Source organism: Labeo rohita, chromosome 2, assembly GCF_022985175.1.
Source record: "Labeo rohita strain BAU-BD-2019 chromosome 2, IGBB_LRoh.1.0, whole genome shotgun sequence".
Classification (NCBI taxonomy): domain Eukaryota; kingdom Metazoa; phylum Chordata; class Actinopteri; order Cypriniformes; family Cyprinidae; genus Labeo; species Labeo rohita.
This window is the reverse complement of record NC_066870.1, coordinates 27271742-27292243: the sequence shown is the minus strand read 5'-3', so window position 1 is coordinate 27292243 and position 20502 is coordinate 27271742. Positions and strand designations below refer to the sequence as shown.

General features: G+C 36.1%; 2 protein-coding genes across 2 annotated transcripts; both read right to left on the bottom strand.

Moving 5' to 3' along the window:
- Positions 1–1398: 1398 nt before the first annotated feature.
- si:rp71-1g18.1 (uncharacterized protein LOC559922 homolog) lies at positions 1399–8025 on the bottom strand. The gene is made up of 4 exons (XM_051124637.1): positions 7650–8025; positions 6278–6429; positions 5663–5744; positions 1399–2677 (listed from the first exon to the last, which is right to left on the bottom strand). The coding sequence occupies exons 1-4, from the start codon at positions 7921–7923 to the stop codon at positions 1815–1817; spliced, it is 1371 nt and encodes a 456-aa protein (XP_050980594.1). The 5' UTR covers positions 7924–8025; the 3' UTR covers positions 1399–1814.
- Positions 8026–9946: 1921 nt separating this feature from the next.
- Positions 9947–20502, bottom strand: casq1a (calsequestrin 1a). Its single transcript, XM_051093865.1, is given in 12 exon segments — positions 9947–10997; positions 11000–11147; positions 11221–11295; positions 11411–11511; positions 11603–11657; positions 13624–13669; positions 13750–13880; positions 14180–14253; positions 14346–14457; positions 14641–14741; positions 15287–15380; positions 20084–20502. Coding segments are annotated over 12 exon segments (1440 nt in total). The 5' UTR covers positions 20321–20502; the 3' UTR covers positions 9947–10731.

Genomic DNA, 20502 nt, shown 5'->3' with positions numbered 1-20502 from the left:
AAAAAAGTTTGTCAATGGTTATGAGGAATGGAAAAACAGTATAGCAAAACCATTTCCTTTGTTGGCTATAAACTCACAAACCTATGGTACTACATGATGTTTTTTTTTTTTTAACATCAAAATAAAAATGATTGACAAAGCATAGCTGTCTAAAAAAAAAAAAACCCACAAACAATAAAACAAAGAAACATTTATTAAAAAAAAAAAAAAAAAAAAAAAAAAAAAAAAAAAAATCTCTCTGGCAATTTAAGATTTAAAGAGAAATGTTTGCTTGGTCCAAACAAAGATATTGCATTAAATCTAAAAAAGTACACGTAAAAGACATAATAACGGAAAAATGCAAGCAATAGTGTTACTTAGCATCTTTTTTTAGCTTTTTTTAAAATACGCTTAAAGTGAACAAAGCGTGCTAAGAAAGTGAAGTTTTAAAAATCTTGGTAAAGTACAAATAGCTTCAAAATGATTACAAGGACACGTAAAGCCTTGTGAATCTTGCAGCATCCAATCATCTCCAGTGTTCAATCACGCATTAACCTACTTGAGTGGGTCCAGACAAGCATGTTAAAAGGATTAGATTATTAAAACAGTTATGACAGAAGATAAAGTCAGTCTTTAAAAAATAAAAAGTTTAAAAGCATCCTAGAACTATGAGTATTTACATCAAGCAAGAATCTGTCATTCTTGCACTGGACTGCATGACTGCGCCCTGTAATGCCCTGAACGTGTTACACTTTACGCTTAAAGTAGTTGTTCACTTCCAGAACAAAAATTTACAGAATGTACTCACCCCATTGTTATCCAAGATGTTCAAGTCTTTCTTTCTTATGTCGTAAAGAAATTGTTTTTTGAGGAAAACATTCTAGGAATTTTCTCTATATATTTGACTTTTATGGTGGCTGTGAATTTGAACTTCCAAAATGCAGTTTAAATGCAGCTTCAGAAATACTCTAAACACTCCCAGCCAAGGAAGAAGGGTCTTATCTAGCAAAACGAATCACAAAATCTTGTCTAGTTCTGCCATGTGAACTCTGTGTAATCCTGGCCAATACAGTTCGGGTATGCCGAAAAACTCCTATCTCATTTTCTCCTCCAACTTCAAAATCGTCCTACATTGCTGCAGACTCTGTGTTTACAAAGTGAACATGCAAAGAAGGTCAAACGGCCTTTACAAAAAAAAAGGTAAAACAGCGATGTATGACGATTTTGAAGTTGGAGGAGAAAGTGAGATGGGAGTTTTATCGACATACCCTAACTGTATTGGCCGGGATTACACAGAGATTGCACATGGCAGAACTAGACGAGATGAGCTTTTGAGATTATTTTTGCTAGATGAGACCCTTTATCCTTGGCTGGGATTGTTTAGAGTATTTCTGATCTGCATTTAAACTGCATTTTGGAAGTTCAAACTCGCAAGCACTATAGAAGTCCACTATATGGAGAAAATTCCAGAAATGTTTTCCTCAAAAAACAATTTTTTTTATGACTGAAGAAAGACATGAACACCTTAGATGACAAAAGGGTGAGTACATTATCTGTAAATTTTTGTTCTGGAAGTGAACTACTCCTTTAAGTGGCAAGAACCTAATGAAGAATAAAAAGATGTATAACATTAGCACAGATGCAGTCGGGGCAAAAGAAGAACAACAGAGGAAAACACTCCTGGCCAATGTCATCACGGAAAAAAAGCAAACTCAAACGGAGTCACCCTGATGTTCTTACTGCCTTCGTGTGCTATATTTACCAGTTGGATACAGTGGTTCTGATGTGAGGTAGAAATATGGCGTTTGGTTTACGTTACACACAACGTTTGCCAGTTATTGTAGAGTTCGAAAGCTAACCGGCGCAGCGTGAGCGAGCCTATGTTTCTCAAGGTTCTTGTGGATCCTAAAACCCTTTGAGCACAGGTTACAAATATAGGGCTTTTCACCTGTGTGAAAGCGCAGGTGAGCCTTCAGATTGTTTTTGAGGCGAAAGCCTTTCCTGCAGTGCGGGCAGACGTGAGGTCTCTCTCCAGTGTGGAAGCGCTCGTGTCTTCGCAAGCTTTTCCTCAGAGCAAATGTCTTTTTACACCTCCTGCACGAATACGGCTTTTCGCCTGTATGGAATCGCTCGTGGCGCTTCATGATCTTCTTGCGTTTGAACTTCTTGCCGCAGATCTTGCAGGCGTAAGCATGTCCGTGAGAGAGAACGCCCTGAAGGCGCCAAATGCCGTTCCCACACTCTTTAAAGCAGCACAGCCGACGCCCCGTGTGAACACGCTGATGGGTTCGCAGGTCTTTGGGTGTAGGGAAGCACTTTCTGTTGGAGCCATTTGCCCTTTGTGCACTTGGCAGCATCAGGAGGTTGACAAGTTGCACAGAGCAAGGCCTTAACAGTTTGCAATCGAATGGCGTTTGGCTAAGCTGGAAACGCACCTTCCTCGCATTCGCAGCACTATCATCTGATGCCTGGTTGAGTTCAGTGGCCTCCGCTGGGGTTTCGCTAGACTGAGGTGGTTCTACAAGAGGTGTGTTTTCAACAGACGGCAAAGAACTGACTTCCATAAGGCCAAGGTCCCACTGGCTTATACCGTCAGTGGAAAGGTCTGCACTGGGAATGCTACCTAAAACAGAGCTAAACGGATGAGACTCTGGATCTACTACAGAGTGTGAAGAGGATTCCTCAAGTCCCTGAAGACCTAAAGAAAAAAAAGGGGGTTTTATTTTTTAGGTAAATAAAACATTAATGGACATCCAAAAATGAAAATTCTGTCAATAATTACACCCTCATGTCGTGACCTTCACTCATCTTGGGAACACAAATTAAGATATTTTTGATGAAATATGAGAGATTTCTGACCCTGCATATACAGCAACGCAACTACCATGGTCCAATAAGGTAGTAAGGACATTGTTAAAATATTCCATGTGACATCAGTGGTTCAACTGTAATTTTATGAAGCTACAGGAATACTTTCTGTGCACAAAGAAAAAAATAGCGATAAATGATAAAGATAACCTGCTCCTGCGTCAGCAGCACCACACACGTTATGTACTCTTGTGAAGCTATGTCAAAAATTGACATGGAAGTAGGGGTGTGATATTTTCTGAGATTTTAATCGATAACTATAATTGGACGTTATTTTGCTGAGTGTGTTATTGTCCCAATATCTTAAGGACTACCATAGACCTCTGACTCTGACTACAGTTTTTGATATTCTTCATATTCTTTGTGGACAGCTCAAAGCAGTGATAGAAATAAATCTTTTTCAATAAGTTACAATTGATTTTTACCTTTATAAAGGCATTTTTTCTAAAAGTGTGCATCATCTTTTGAGTCATTTTCTTACATTTAATCAGTTAACTAGAATAAGAAGACATTTTGGGCTGTTACCAAACAAATTAAATCAGTATCAACAAAATTCATCTTTGCAGAAGTTGAATCTGAAGTGGCATTTAGATGTATTTACACATTGTTTAATGCAGCTCAGAGGGACATGGAATGCTTTAACCTGCAGCTACAAATGCATAAACAACTTTTCAATATTTTAAACAAAATGTTGAATACTAATCTTTGAAATGAAAAGATACTTTAAATGTGAAATTAAAACCACCAGTAGGTGGCAGCAAGGCACTGTTAATAAGCAAGTTGTTGCGACTGAACCAAATTATTTAAACAGCCGATTCATTCAGGAACGAAACACTGCCATGCGGCTTCAAACAATCCCAAATGCGGTTGTAAACGATCCCAGCCGAGGAAGAATGGTCTTATCTTATCTCTTTAAAAAATACAATTTAAATACTTTTTAATCTCAAACACTTATCTTGTCTTGCTCTCTCTGAACTCTGTGTATTCTGGCTCAAGACAGTTAGGGTATGTTGAAAAACTCTGACCGTATTTTCTCCCTCAACTTCAAAAATCATTTCAAAATCACCCTACATCGCTGCAGAAGTACCAACCCAGTCTTTGCAAAGTGAACATTCAAAGTAGATCAAACACCCTTAACAAAAAAGGTAAATATATATAGGATGACTCTGAAGTTGAGGAAGAACGTGAGATGGGAGTTTTTCAACATAACCTAACTGTCATGACCCGGAAAAAACAGAGGTCAGGAAGAGCAAGACAAGACTAGTGTTTGACGTTAAAAAGCATATACATTTTAATTATTTGTATGAAGATAAGACCCTTCTTCCTTGGCTGGGATCGATTACAACCACATCTGGGATCATTTGAAACCACATTTAAACTGCATTTTGGGAGTTCAAACTCAAGGCACCACATCAGTCCATTATATGGAGAAAAAATCCTGAAATGTTTTCCTCAAAAAACTATTTCTTCACGACTGAAGAAAAAAAAACATGAACATCTTGGATGACAAGGGGGTGAGTACATTATCTAAATTGTTGTTCTGGAAGTGAACTTCTACTCTAAACTTTTGTATAAAATCAATATCACATTTGTGACCCTGGACTACAAAACCAGTCTTAAGTCGCTGGGGTATATTTGTAGCAATAGCCAAAAACACATTGTATGGGTCAAAATTATAGATTTTTCTTTTATGCCAAAAATCATTAGGAAATTAAGTAAAGATCATGTTCCATGAAGATATTTTGTAAATTTCCTACTGTAAATATATCAAAACTTAATTTTTGATTAGTAATATGCATTGCTAAGAACTTAATTTGGACAACTTCAAAGGCGATTTTCTCAATATTTTGATTTTTTTGCACCCTCAGATTCCATATACTGAAATAGTTGTATCTCGGCCAAATATCGTTCCATCCTAACAAACAATACATTGATGGAAAGCTTATTTATTCAGCTTTCAGATGATGCATAAAGCTCAGTTTTGAAAAATTGACATTTATGACTGGTTTTGTGGTCCAGGGTCACATTTGTTCTCATGCTGATTTATGAAGGAAAAGAAACAGCACTCTTTGTGTGATATTAACTACATGAAACGATATCAGTATATACATTTTCTGCCCCCATATCTCAACAAGTGCAATCATTCTAATCTAAATGCATTTTAATAGACTGAATAATGCAGTGAAAGAACGTGCTTTAAATGCATACTAGTCTAACCAGATTTCATCACGTAACGTACGTATGCACTCTGTAGGTATGTTTTGTTTGGTTTTTGCGACATTCTTGATAATGTCAAACCGCACATTGTTAAAACAACAATTACGATATTATCGCAGACGATATATATCGCATACCCCTACACAGAAGAGAAGAAATTGTTGAACAAAGTTATTTTTGTTTTCTTTGCGCACAAAAAGTATTCTCGTAGCTTTAACCACTGATGTCGCACGGACTATTTAATGATGTCCTTACTACCTTTCTGTGCCTTGAACGTGGTAGTTGTGTTGCTGTCTATGCGGATCAGAAAGCTCTTGGATTTCATCAAAAATATCTTAATTTGTGTTCTGAAGATGAACAAAGGTCTTACGGATTTAAAACGACAAGAGGGTGAGTAATTAATGACAGAACTTTCATTTTTGGGTGAACTATCCCTTTAACTTACTGGAGCAAAGGGTTTATTTCTTGATATATTAGAAAGAAAAACTACACAAGTTCCATACATGAACTGTAGTTTAGTATAGTGGGTTAGCTTTGTACAGTGAAACATTTTTAAATATAAATGTTTATAAATCAAGTATGTCTGGTTTCTTCATACCATTTTCCTGAATTGTCTCTGGTTTCTTTAAGTCATCTGTCCATGGGGCTTCATGAATTAAGCTGTCTCCTCTGCCAATCCCCTGAAACAGTAAATAATACATATGACTTGATCAGTAAGGAAAAAGAAGAAATGACAAAACACTTTGCTTTTGCACTAGGTTTACTTTATTTACAAACTCTGAACATAATTCCCAACATTTTTGTAGAGAGAAGTTCAAAGCATTTCACAAGTATTCCACCAAAATAAAAGAATGAGCATTTTACATTTTTAATAACTTGATGGTTTGAATGTTTGAAAACAAAGAATTTAAGACAAACATTACTACTGAAAATTGTAGCATAAAATAAATCATTATGAATTATGAAATAAATGTATTTAAATTTAATCTGATTTGCATAATTAGTTAAGATTAGAATGGAAAATAATAATAAGTATTATTATTATTATTATAATAATATTTGATTTGGTTCCTAAGACACATGTGTGAATGTAATGTGGACTAATTAATTTAAATGTCAAGTTTTAAATTTTAAATGTGTAATGAATATTGTTTCACAGTTAAACATTTTATTTAAACCTAACAAGTGAAAGTTAAAAGTCAGTGCCACCTACAGTTTCTTTGAAGATGCATGGAAGGTCAACCATGCAATGCAAATCCACAGCTTCTGGAGATTCCTTGCAGAGAGTTTCAGAGGGAGAAAGCCCCTCCTCTCCTTTGGATTCCTGCAGACAAATCTTGTCTCTCTCAGAGGACACACACTGATCTGAATGGGGTTCGGGGGTGGGAAAGAACACAATATATTACAATGAGCTGTATTATTTACAGTGTAGCTGGTTTTCTTAAAACAAATTAATTCAGGTTTTAGGAGCACATTGTTCTATCAAAAATCATTTGAACTTCTGAATTTGAAAGGTGCATGTGTCTGAAAATCAGCTCAGGTTTACATGGAAATGTGAATAAAAACAACAGGTTAATGAACTTTGTTTTGCCAACAAATTTGGATTACTAAAATGTCATATGATTTATTATACATGTATTTTTGAAATTATTTATTTAACATGAGTTATTAGTCATTTTAAGAAAAGTCACATGCACAAACAACTGTATTTTTCGCATGGAAACTAAGCAATGGTCTGTGAAATTTAAACTGCTACAAAGATGGACTTTAACCTTGAAATCTCAGGCAACACATTGTTGCAACTACTTTTAAATGTATGGCAAACCATTTTAACAACTATTCCTTAAAACTAAACAGTGCTTATTTTTGTTACTTGCTATTTTTAAGCAGTCCAATAATGAATAATACATTTTCAGTTTCAATAGCTAAAATATTTCACAGTACTGCATATTCCAACAGTGGCTTTGATCTTTTCACGTAGTCTCATTCATTTACTCAAATCATTCAACGTAGAGTATAACACGAAATCTCATACAGACTTGACAAATATGCATAGACTTATGCATAGAATTTAATAAATACAGATAGGAAAAACCGCAAGAGATACGTTTGGCCTGAATAAACACACTATAACAAATCAATATGCATTTGCTCTCTTTTCATTGCTGAGTTGCACTAATATTTAGCACGTCACTATGCAGAAATATTACTGAAAATATAATTTCAGTAGTCAAGTACTAGTACTTAAGTTTTCTAGCCTAGTAAAATGTGACTAAATACCACTGGAATAGAGACTTACAGCAAAAGACGACGAAAGTACTGGTATCTAATGAACAGTTATGAAAAGAAAACTATACCAGCCACTATATACTAGTGATTATTAAATAATAATAAATAAATAAATACCAGCAACATAAAATAGACACTCGTTCATTTTAAGGAATATATACTGCAACGGCTTGCCACATACGATAGACCCTACTTCCGGTCCACTCCTGTTGAATTCAACAAATGTGGAAGTAAAACCCAAGCTAAATGCACAGCTAACGTAGTGAAGTGGCTGTTGTTTACGCAGACAAACATACCCTGATGGTGGAACAGCAGTGTCTCTCCTACTTGCACACCGACGCTGCAAACCATCTTTTCAGAGAGATTAGTCAATGCACTTTCCATATGAGCCCTGATGTCAGGGACACACACCAGATTTTCTCTGATCTGAGCTTCTCCGTCGACCGTGCAGCCATGGCAATCCGATACGCGTCCTTCGAAAACTTTCGTTATCTCCACGACGGCCACCTTCATTAACACCTCCATAACGGCCGCCACCTCGGCTTGAAACCTGGACACGGACTCGGACATTTTGCTCGCGTTCTGAACATGCACAATATTAGTTACAGAGCATAAACAACCGGATCTGTTTTGCAGTCGTTTGTGGTCATAGCCACATGGCTAAAATGGAAGTAATGGGCGTGTCTGCTGACATTCCACAATGACGTATGCACGTATTAAAATTGGTGGCGCCAAATCCGGATGTCGCTTCTGATGATACGGGAATAAAATGATCAAATTTTATCATATAATGGTGTCGATTACTTGGTCATTTATTCTAGAATATCCATTGTTTACAGTTTGTTTCTTTACAGAAATGTAGTCAAATTCCTCGTCTTGTTTGCACTACATATTCATTTTAGTAAAAAAAACCTAATAATAAAACTAATAATTACTTGTAATTGCACCTTTTTATTCTATTTCTACACTGATGTTTATAAAAACGGCAAATATATTTCCTTACATATTGTAACAAAAAAATCACTCCATCAGTTGTTAATAGGATTTTTAGATGTGGGCGTTGCACTCAAAAATGAAGGCTGATGAATGTAAGGCGGGGTTATCGAGAGGCGGGGTTTAAGCTAACTTAATGATTGGAGAAGTCCTGCATGCATGCGTTACCAGAGAAATCCCTTGCGGTGTTGCCAAGTCCACGGAATTGGCCTACATGAACGCTGTTGCCAGGGGCTAAACCCTAATAAGCGGATATTTAGCCTCTGAAATGCTAAACTTCGCCCAAAAACGTTTATTTTATCCCACTGAACGTGATTTTTACATTTGATCATTTACACAGGTGCCGATCCCACGGAAAAACACAAGATAGTCTCCGTTTATTTTAACCATTAAGAAATGTATTGCAGCTTTTACGGCTTTTTAGTAGTTCATGGTTTTGGCGTTATTTTAATGGCAGCCCAGATAGCACACGTACAAATAATGTTGACATCTGATAGGAAACATCCTATAGACATATTGCAAATGAGCAAACACTCTAAAAAATATGTCTTGCAGATGTGAATGCTGATGTCAAATAGACATTTCCGTGATGTCTGTGGGTGGATTTAGTTGTGAAAACCTGGCAACCCTGGTCTGTCGTTTTGACTTTTTCATTAAACATCACAAGGTCAAAAAATTTAGATCATAATCCCTAAAAGCTCACGTAGATCACGGAGACATTGATTTGACATCTGCATTTACATCTGCAAGACGTATTTTTGGAGTGTTCGGTCATCTGCAATACGTCTATAGCAGAGGTGGGGAACGTTGATCCTCGAAGGCCGGTGTCCCTGCAGAGTTTGGCTCCAACCCTATTCAAACACACCTGAACAAGCTAATCAAGGTCTTCGGGATACAGGTTGGTATTTTTTTTTTTCAGGGTTGGAGCTAAACTCTGCAGGGACACCGGCCCTCCAGGATCAAGGTTCCCCACCCCTAGTCATCCTATCAGATGTCAAATAGACGTCTATTAGATGTCTTTAAGATGTTTATGATTTAGAATGTATGTAATACTGACATCTTACAGACGTCTGTCAGATGTTTGTACACAGCAGATGCTTCCCAGATCAAGAGATTATTTGAAAAACATCTTGCAGATGTACTTGTGCTATCTGGGATAAGATCGATTACATTATCTTTTAGAAAATAAGGCGATTTTTCACTTATGCCACTTTATGCAGTAAAAACTGCATTCCTATAAAAGTTAAATACAAAAATTACACAGCTAGTATAAAAATTAGTTTGACCTCCTAAAGATTCATGAATGAATGACATGTTGTACCCTATTCGTGGAAAGTACCATACTTGAAACAGTAAAGTATGTCCAAATTGTCTAGCCTATGTGAGACGGGTAGACACTTGTAAAAAAGTATTATTGGCTATATGAACATCTGTATCCTTGGCATGACGTGATATGGTAAAATAAAAAAAGAAATACAGTATCATGTTGTGGATATGTAAATTCCGTATTTAAAATATTTCTAAAGAAGACAATAAGCTACTACCAGATCAAAAGTTTTAGACATATTTGTAATGTCTCAAAAACTGTGATTTACAGCACTTTATTCCAATCAGTTTTTATTTTAAGACTTAAGAGTTAAACCAAGTTGTCTTTATTAAAAAAAATAAAATATTAATGTTTCTTTTTCAGTAGAAAACATGTGATTTACTGCACTTTTAGACACTGAAGGAAGGCTGGAAAATCCCTTCTCTGTCTAACGTCACAAAAGGTCACATCCTGTCTTAACAAAGAAAGAAGGTATGACGAATGACCTTGGAGGAAAAGCCTGCTTAGCACCTTTAGGTCCTATAACAGTGGGACAAACAATCCATCCACATATTAGTACAAATAAACATTAAGACAATAACAACAAATTTTACAGATGGATGTACACTTAAAATAATCTTGCTGCTCCCTCTGACGATCTTACATATTTTGGGTTACATTTTTATGTTTGAAAGTCAGGTCCTTTGTCAAATGTATTAGTGGTGCATTTAACTGCCAATTACAGCATGTCTTTATGAATGAAATAAAAGGATGGCAACAAACTGAAAGAAATACATCTTTTGCTAATGAGATTGGTTTTAGAAGTGACGGCAACAATTAGAAGTGAATATCTAATGGTTTAAGAGAGAGAGCGTGGTCTTTGAATAAAACATTGGGTCAGTGGGAGAAAGAATGATGAGTGCATTCCTAGATATTCGTGGAAGGTCACAGATAAATGATGACATTTTTAACTTTGTGATATCCGACAAAAAATAACGAAGGAATTTTTATGACGTTGAAGATTCAGACAGTTGCAATTAAACAGACAGTTTGGATAATACATATAAGATGGTAAGAGTTTAATCGTCGTCATCGTCGTCGTCATCATCATCATCATCGTCGTCGTCATCATCATCATCGTCGTCATCGTCATCGTCGTCATCATCATCGTCGTCGTCATCGTCGTCGTCATCATCATCGTCGTCGTCATCATCATCGTCGTCATCATCATCATCATCGTCGTCGTCATCGTCATCGTCATCATCGTCGTCATCATCATCGTCGTCATCGTCATCATCATCGTCGTCGTCATCGTCGTCATCATCGTCATCGTCGTCGTCATCGCGTCGTCATCGTCGTCGTCGTCGTCGTCGTCGTCATCATCGTCATCATCTGGATCGATTTTGTTCTCTAGCACATCCTCCAGCCAATCCTCCAGCTCATCAACTGTTGGCATGTCATCATCATCATCCATATCAAACCAGATACTCTCAGCCTGCAGAAGACACAACAACTCAGTCTCGAAAGACACAACACACAGCTAATAAATCCTCCTGTGAGAAACTTACATCATCAACCTCCACTACACCAATCTGAGGTGAGGACAGGTCAATGTCGAAGGTCTTCTCCCAATAGGGGACAAGCTGCAGGTCAAAGAGACACTCTCATCACTGCTTATGTACCGCTATCTACTTTCACAACAAAGATTATATTTAGAATATTCCACATTTTTTAGCAGAATAAAAGCCATAGGGTTACCAGGGGGAAGTCATCAGGGTCGATCCAGACGATGCTCAGGTTGGGATTGTCTGTGTTGTCCTCTGCCACCTCCTTCACGATTTCAAGGAATTCGAAGCCATCTGAAAGAAACCCAAGAAAATGACTGTTGTATTTTGTTTTAAAATGATAGCAGCCTTGATTAATATAGCAGCTTAATAAAAGATCTCATACCTGGGTCTCCCTCCTCAGCAAATGCAATTATATGCTCGCCATCCAGAGCATCCTCCTGTTAGAAAATGATGGTTACAGTACATGAAAGATCTTGTGCACTACTGTTACTACTGACATGAGATTACATTTGGAACACCTTTGTGATGGCTTCGATGCTTTACAATTTATTGTATTAACTTTTTAATTTACTGTACATTCATTTCATTTTGTCTAGCAACAGTTTCTAATAGATAATCTTGTGATGATACTGCATGGTTATGTCCTGAAGGAAAAAGCAGTGCTTGCAAGGCAGCATTAGAAAAGTTTTAGGCTTTGCTGAAAGATATTTTTCCACAGACTGTGATGATGTACCTTTGCAAAAATTATCTTCATAAATCTACATTTTTAAAAATACTTTTATTTTTAAAGCTACACTTTGTAACTTGGCCCTTTAGTGGTAAAACAAAAAAGCTAAATGAGTCTTACTGAAGAGTTTAGTTTGTTGTGGTTCAACATACTGAAATACACATAGAAAATAGTTGTTTTAGTATCATTGAGATACTATAATAGTATGTATTTTATTTTTTCAATATTCATTTTAGTTAAAGTTTTAGTAATTTTGTTTTTGTGTTTTTGTAATTTTAGTAGTGTTGTTTAATGGTTTTAATTTTAGTTAACTTTATTAAAGAAGAAGTCCACTTCTCCTTTAGAACAACAATTTACAGATAATGTACTCACCCCCTTGTCATCCAAGATGTTCATGTCTTTCTTTCTTCAGTCATAAAGAAATTATGTTTTTTTGAGGAAAACATTTCAGGATTTTTCTCCATATAATAGACTGATGTAGTGCCCCAAGTTTGAACTTCCAAAATGCAGTTTAAATGCAGCTTCAAACGATCCCAAATGTGGTTGTAAACAATCCCAGCCGAGGAAGAAGGATCTTATCTAGCGAAACGATCGTACACAATAATACAATAATACAATAATACAATTTACATACTTTTTTATGTCAAACGCACTTCTTGTCTTACTCTCCCTGAACTCTGTGTATTCTAGCTCAAGACAGTTAGGGTATGTTGAAACTGTATTTTCTCCCTCAACTTAAAAATCGTCCTATATCACTGTTTGATCTTCTTTGCATGTGTTGAAGTTTAGGGAGAAAATACAGTCTTTCACCATACCCTAACTGTCTTGAGCTAGAATACACAGAGCTCAGGGAGAGTAAGACGACATGAACGTTTGAGATGTTTGAGTATTTAAATTGTATTTTTTTTTTAATGAAAATAACCAATAGTTTCGCTAGATAAGACCCTTCCTTCCTTGGCTAGGATCATTTACATTTGGGATCGTTTGAAGCTGCATTTAAACTGCATTTTGGAAGTTCAAACTTGGGGTACCATATCATTCCATTATATGGAGAAAAATCCTGAAATGTTTCTCAAAAAACAATTTCTTTATGACTAAAGAAAGAAAGACATGAACATCTTGGATGACAAGGGGGTGAGTACATTATCTGTGAATTGTTGTTCTGGAAGTGGACTTCTCCTTTAACCCTGATAACAGAAACTTTCAGTTTCACACTACCCACAGGCAAATGACCTGTGCATGAAACTTCCCGTGAAATCTGTCCCAACGGCTGTAAAATGTAAATCAGTATTACAGGTTTATCAAAGTGTATTTGAGTAAAGTCTTGGTTTGGATGGTTACACAGTTACACAGTGTAGCTTTAAAAAAGTCAGCGTACATTTACATCACCATACTTTTCATTACATACCCTTGGCATTTAAATTATAAACGTTTAAATCCAGAAGGTCTGTAATACCTGGAGAGAGCTATCCATTAGCATTCCCATTCATCTCAATGGCAGTGAAATTATCAACAAAACAAACTTTGAAAAGATTCTGTATGTGAAGTGGTTCAAGCTGAATTTATTGTAGCAAACTGTCGGAAAAAAAAGAAGAAAACAGAATGTTTCAGCAATATCAAGTGTTGCCTTGCAAGCACCGAAAAACTGTGGTTTGACTGACATAGCATCAGCTTACCCAGATCTCATACATATTGTGCGGCTGCATTTTCCTCAGTGTAGGCCTGTGGAGACATTTATCATGCATTAAATAATGTTCACTAATGATTTCAATTTAAAGCATTTTTTCAGTCAGACAACACACCTGTCATTGTCCTCAATGAATTCAACAAGTTCTTTCTCAGTGTAGGGTTTACCAGGGATGACGACGGGTTCATCCATGAAGGGCTCGTAGAAGTCAACCTCATTCAACTTCAAGTCGAGACTCTTAGCAACCTGCAAACAGGGGTTGCATAGTTTTGATCAATGGAGGAACTCTCAATTTCAGGGTTTGAATACAGTATAAATATTATAGATTATGGAGCTAAGATCATCTTTATGCACTATGGACACCCATGAAATATTATTACATTAGTGTAAAGTTTTAGAAAAGTAGCAGAAATATTAAACATTCAGAAAGTCATTTTAAGCATAAATAAAAAGATCCAGATGAGATTAGACATAAAAACTAAAAATCACCAGAAACTAGATTTCTGTAAGTAGAGAGTTGTGTAAATGATGTTTACATAAGTTACCTTTGGACTAAAGGTGGCAAAGAACTTGATGTGTGGATGAAACTCCTCTGCTGCGTCTTCATATTCATGGTAGTCTAAAAATCGCAAGACCACAGGTGAACTTCTCAAAAGGTTTACTTACTTTTATATGGGAAAACCCAACTGCACAGCCTATTTGAATACGTACGCTCAGATTTCTCACTCTTGAAGAAACCCACCAGCTTGATATCCTCCTCAACATTATGGAAACCTTTCAGCTCTCGCACATTGTCAATGATCTCAACTGGATCCTCAATGACCTGGGAAAAGAGTTGATTAGGAAGGGGGGAAATGACAAGAAGATTATTCCTGTCACTGAGGACTAAGTCGGGAGGTAAATCGAAAGTGTGGAAGAAAACAAAAACATATATGAAAGAAGTGAGGAATTATTTTAGATCAAACAGTCCATAATAAGCACCGGTATAAATTATTTTTTCACATACATCATAGATGAACTCCACCAGTGTGTCCGCAGCAAGCTCTCCATCGTACTCAATGACCTCATCCTCAAAGAAGATGTAGATACTGTCAGCCTCATCCAGACCTAAAGAGCACAAAAATGTAAATAAACCAGCGAGAACCATGTGGGAAATGTCCACCAGAGGTCATAATTGTTCTTCTGCTGATATCCTGAAGTTTAACAAATAATCTGTACCAGAGGAATAAATAAAGCATGACATAAAGCCTGAAACAGGAAAACTAATTTAGAAGTTTTCCAAAAGAAAACACACAATCAGATCCAATTACACTTGTTTAAATGTTAAAAAAACATGACCTTTGACCTATGTTATCCTTTTTTTATTGCAGACACCAACTAGAGTAGCTTATGCATAACATGAAGCTTTTTACATAAATATCAATATTTTACATTAACATTTATATGAATGTACAAATAAAAATGCTGTGACTGATCTTTTCTCTTAATTAAAAAGCATACAAATATTCTAGATAACATTCTAGTTATAAAACCGCATGCAAATTAGTTCATTAGAAGTAGTAAGGTAGTTTTACATGCAAAAGATCACATCAAATTACAGGTATGGTAATATTTGTTTTTTGAATTGTTTTTTGAATTTTTGAAGTATTTACCTAATTTCTTGGCAACAGCTTTGTCTGTCTTCTCATCGAGCAGGCCAATTCCGATGTCCTCATCGTCAAGATCCTCCAGGACTTGTGCAGCAAGCTGTGTAACAAAAAATAAAAGTTTTTCCTCTTTAATGTCCTACAGCTTCCTTAAAAAGCATGTGTGAATTAGTTATGATGTTAAAATGCATGCTAGTGGTGGCCTAACATAAACCCTGTCCACACAAAATAACTGTTAAGAGGTCAGTTCCTGTTATATATTAGACTAAAGTGACTTCTTGTTTTAGGCTCATTGGTGTTTGTGTCCTGTCAGCACAACCATTATGTATTTATTATCAACCTGAGAGCTGGTTTTGGTAGCTGAGTACAAACACACTGTGTTAGACAAGGACAGCAAATTTGTTTTCTGCCCACACAGATATTTCAGGCCATGCTGTAAGAACTGTGGTCCACAGTTTCGTCCACAGTCTTACATCCATAAAAGCCGTCATCAAGAGCGCTGCCCCTGCACTTTCTAAATCGGTGTGAAACTTGACCCGTATGATGGACAGCTGCTTCCACCAATCACAGCGCTACATGTCCCTGCTGAGCTGGAGTAACAGGGTGTTGGGGTGGTGACAGGTGCAACCAATTCCTTTACATACTTACACAAATCACTCTTTTTTGTATTTTCATCCATGCAATTCTAAATTTGTTAAAATAATTCATTAATGCATGTATACACCAGTAACTTGTTTGACTTTTGTTTCTTCCATGCAAGAAGTAACAATGTGCTGTTTTTTTCTCCATGAAGATTTTTTCTGAAGCTTCAAAAGTTCAGAAACATGTTTAATGTCACATTCACACTATATTCAAAGTCTTTTGATGTCATGCGACAACTTTGCATGAAAAACAGACTCATTATTCACTAATAATTTTCACCTCCAGTGAGCTGTTAATGCATAGAAATCTATATGTTGATACTTGTTCACATATGTCAACACATCCGCCATCTTGGAGGGGTTAACATTTCAGATGATGCTAAAGACTTCTGAATATCCATTATGTCTGATAGCTTTTGTAATGCCCCCAGTAGGTATCGGCTGCTGTGACCAAATCGAGTCAACAAATGAATCAGAATGAATCACTCAGATCTTCTGAATCATTGTAGAGATCTGACACAAAAGAATGATTCAAGAATCATAAATTGCTATTTCTGTCATTAGCACGCCACCAGGGAGGTTTTTTTAATAATGAAGTACATTTTCCGTTTGAGACTTGGAATTTGGTGCATGAATTGCACAACATTGATTATATTTTTAAAATATCACCTTCACTTCTCATTCACTGTAATTGCATGGACATTAACGACACAAAAAAATCTTTTTTTGCACCGAAAAAAATTTAATTCAGGTTTGGAGAAACATGTGAGCAAATTTTATGAAAAAATGAGAGAATTTTAGTTTTAAGGATGTATAATTAAACCGACTGTGCAAGTCATTTAATCTTACTGTATTGAAATTGTATTAATTGCATTAATTAAATTGTATTAAACTGACTTGAAAAATCAAGTTGAATCCTATAGCTTAGAAATTGTTTAAATTATTTTGATCCTGTAAAATATTGATCATATCATTTTGAGAGGAACTGCACTTAAAACATTTTTTTTAAAAGGTTTATATTCTATTTATTTGCTTAAATGCACTGTCTGAAAATTTAATACACGTTTTTCCAGTTTGTTTGTAATATTAGCATCAATATTCAAGCAATAATTCTTCTCTGTATTAACGTGCCTTATTTATTTATTTTTTATCATCTCTATCAGTTTAATCCTATGCATTAGCGCAACATAACATTTTAAAGGGAGGGGATGTATGTCTGTTAATCAAATCTTAGGCTAAACTCAGCTAAAGGCTTAAAGCCAAATAGACCACGGCTATATAAGGTGACCCACAAAAAGCCATGAGTCAACAAGAGAGGATTTTTGCAATGAATCTAGATAGAGTTTGCTTATGACAAATCAGAACTGGCAAAGAGGAAGGAGGAGCCATGGGGTAATGCACCCTACTTCTTCCTCCTTGCATCTCTCCATCTCTTTCAGTCATATCTTTTCAGTACATATTTATCAATTCATTGATGTGATAAAAGCTAATTAAATAAGCAGTTCATGCATAAACAGCAAGTTACAACAAACTTATCTAAATATGGCTTCCCATTAACTGAGAACACTATCTATAGCTATCTATAGTTTACTCAGAGGCCTAAGCAATGTTTATAAATCAACACATTATTAACCAACATTTGTTAAGGAAGTTTAACCAGAGCACCCTGTGTTGGCTGGTGTAAATGAAAGCATACAAGTGTTTCTATAAGGGCAGAAAGCAGATCGTCTGATATGGAGCATCACAACGGCCTGTACCACACAAACAGCTATGACAGCAGAGGCGTCTATAATTAGCGCTGCTGCACAGACCAACCAGGACTATTTTGGCAAGGTGGTGGTGACGTTCAAGTTCCTGGGGATCCGCTGACAGGTACAGTACTGTGCCCAACACTCTCAGCCAACACTGCAGATTTCATGCTAGAACCTCCTGCGCCCACACAGCACACATGCTGTTATAAGTTATTAACTCACGTAACATTACATCAGCACTGGACTGCTGTGTATTAGGAAGCAATATGTTGCAGAACCACATACACACAGCTATTGGGCATCTAAATAGGCAATGCATTTGTTACCGTACACATTACCCTCATATTACAGGCCTATTACGAAAAAAGTTGTGCAACTGTGTTTTAACAATATTTAATAATCCACTAATTTAAAAAGGCAACTTAAGTCCAAAAACACAATGTCCAACACAAATTCATCAGTATGCTATTAACTGACATTAAAGATTAAGACATGTGATTACCCACATTACCTAATCCCATTTAACAAACACAATATCAATATCTGTTGTCTCTTTACAGTTGCACTGTGGCCCACACACAAAGACTACTATTGAATGCAGGAGGCGAACACAGGGCTAAACAATGGTGTAACCTAATGCTAATGTTTTGTAGTGTGCGTGATTGGGATTGCTTATGGCATTGTCCACATTTACAATTGGTATGTTTATCCAAAAGGTTGATTTGAAATGAAATTGATGGGAAGTCTTTATAATTTAGTTTTGAATTCAATTTAGCTTTATTTCAGTACTTAAACTTATTTTATTTCATTTAAGGTTTTTCAAGTCACCTATATTTCTATAGCACTTCATACAATACAAATTAAGTCAAAGCAGCCATACAGAGATCAGAATCAATTATGAAAACTTAATTTTCTTAAAAACTTTTTAGAAGTTTTAGCTTTAGTTAACAATGACAACTCTGTTGTCAACAGCTGGCTAGTCTCTGTCTTCTTATGCAATCCAATACAGTGTTACTCATGATTTGGCCTCTGGCCCTGTCCTTCAGTCCCTACATACTGTACTGTTATTAAACCGAAAATATCAGTACTGATGCTTCAAAATGCTATTTTCCCGTACATCTTTTTTTTAACATTAGTTTCGTTGTTTGCATGTGGGCCTGTCGACAAACCCAAATGATACTGAGATAAATCCAGAGAATAAATTCCTTTGAAAAATGACCCATCCAGGCTTATGCTCAGGGTGCAAATATACTGTGTGGTGCATCAGCACTTTTCTGAACATAGATGCCATAGTCCAGAGTGTTCTCATGGCTGGTGTAACAGGCCCCACATTCCCCTGGCTGTGGTGGAGTACTTTTCTTTCTGATCTAGAGCAAAGCCTCTGATGTATATCATTCATTAAATTCCTCTATCAAGGTTGAGGAATCAAAAACTGCTGCTAGAAGCATCAGAGCAATTACTGTTTTTACCACCCACAAATAGACATAAACGCAAATTACACTTTTTGGTCAAATTTAAGTGCAGTGCAGCTCTGTTTACTGTCAGTGTAACTTTCCATAAACCATAAGGGCAGAACTATAACGCGCCGGAAGTAAAATACCACATGCAGTAAACAGCCGCACAGCAATTTCTGTAGAGATGAAATTGGTGGCTTCATTAATCTTTTACTGACATTGCTCTAAGACCAACATATTTGTCTATTAGCTAAATGTTTAGTTTTGCATTGTTTAAAAGTGAAATTTATATTTAGAACCTGCTTTCTATCCATCTAACCTTTTAAATATACAAAAAAAAATCTAAATTAAGACTAAATTAAAGAAGAAATGGTTCTGGCCAGTGTTATTTTAGTATTATTTATGAACTATTGTAGTGTTTGTTAATGTTTCAAAATAGCTTTTATATTTCTATTTTTAGGTGCTATTTTTAGTAATTGTGTTTTGTGCTTGTCATTAGTTTTAATAAATATATTTAGAATTTGTTTTAGTTTTACTTATTTTAGTACTTAAGTTTAAAACTATTCGAGTTTAGGTTTTTTAAAGATTTTTTTTAATGTCATTTCAGTGTTATTTTAACTATTTTTAATAGTTTTACATAATATAGCAACAATTGTTTTGATATTAATTTGCAAGAACTTATGTGCAAATATGTTCATGCTCTTAATGAAACACTCCAAAAAGTGTAAAACTTACAAAAAATACATCTATAATGAAGACTAACAGGTTAGCCAGGCTTCATCTAAATAAGTGGTATCAGCTGCAATCATATTTCAGGTGTGCATTTAAACTCGTATTTAAAGATATTCATCTAAATAATATTCCACCACCTTTCACAGATGTCTTTAGTAAAGGATGCTCATTAACATCTAAGCTTCACAACTGCCCACAGTTACACTGGTTCCAGGTCAAACCCACCTCAAGGGCCAGCTCCTCAATCTGAAACTGTTTCTGGGCGACTTTGCTGGATCCTACGTGCTCATGGTAGTACACCACCATCACGTCATATTTCTTCATCACAGACTTGTAATTCTTGGCGTCTAGCTCGTAAACGCGGTCCTTTCCATCGTACTCAGGGAAGTCCATACCTTTCTGCCCCCATGACAGCTGCCCGAAGGTCAGAAGGAGCCCAAGGAACACTAGGTTCCACTTCATGATTCAATACTTAAGAAGGGAGATAGGTAGTTCCAATGAATTTTAAACAAACTGACTAATTACTTCATAAAATTAAATTAGAAAGGACCTGTGATCCCCGCCACCCAGAACAGACAAGACCAAGTCCTGAGGCCCCCTGTTTGAAACCCCTACACACGGGTAAAAGAGACGAGTAACAGGGT

Coding starts and splice junctions, on each gene's coding strand:
- si:rp71-1g18.1 (XM_051124637.1), bottom strand. CDS start 7,923: ATGTCCGAGTCCGTGTCCAGGTTTCAAGCCGAGGTGGCGGCCGTTATG. Junction 6,430..7,649: donor ACTGCTGTTCCACCATCAGG/GTATGTTTGTCT, acceptor AACCCCATTCAG/ATCAGTGTGTGTCCTCTGAG. Junction 5,745..6,277: donor CATGCATCTTCAAAGAAACT/GTAGGTGGCACT, acceptor TTACTGTTTCAG/GGGATTGGCAGAGGAGACAG.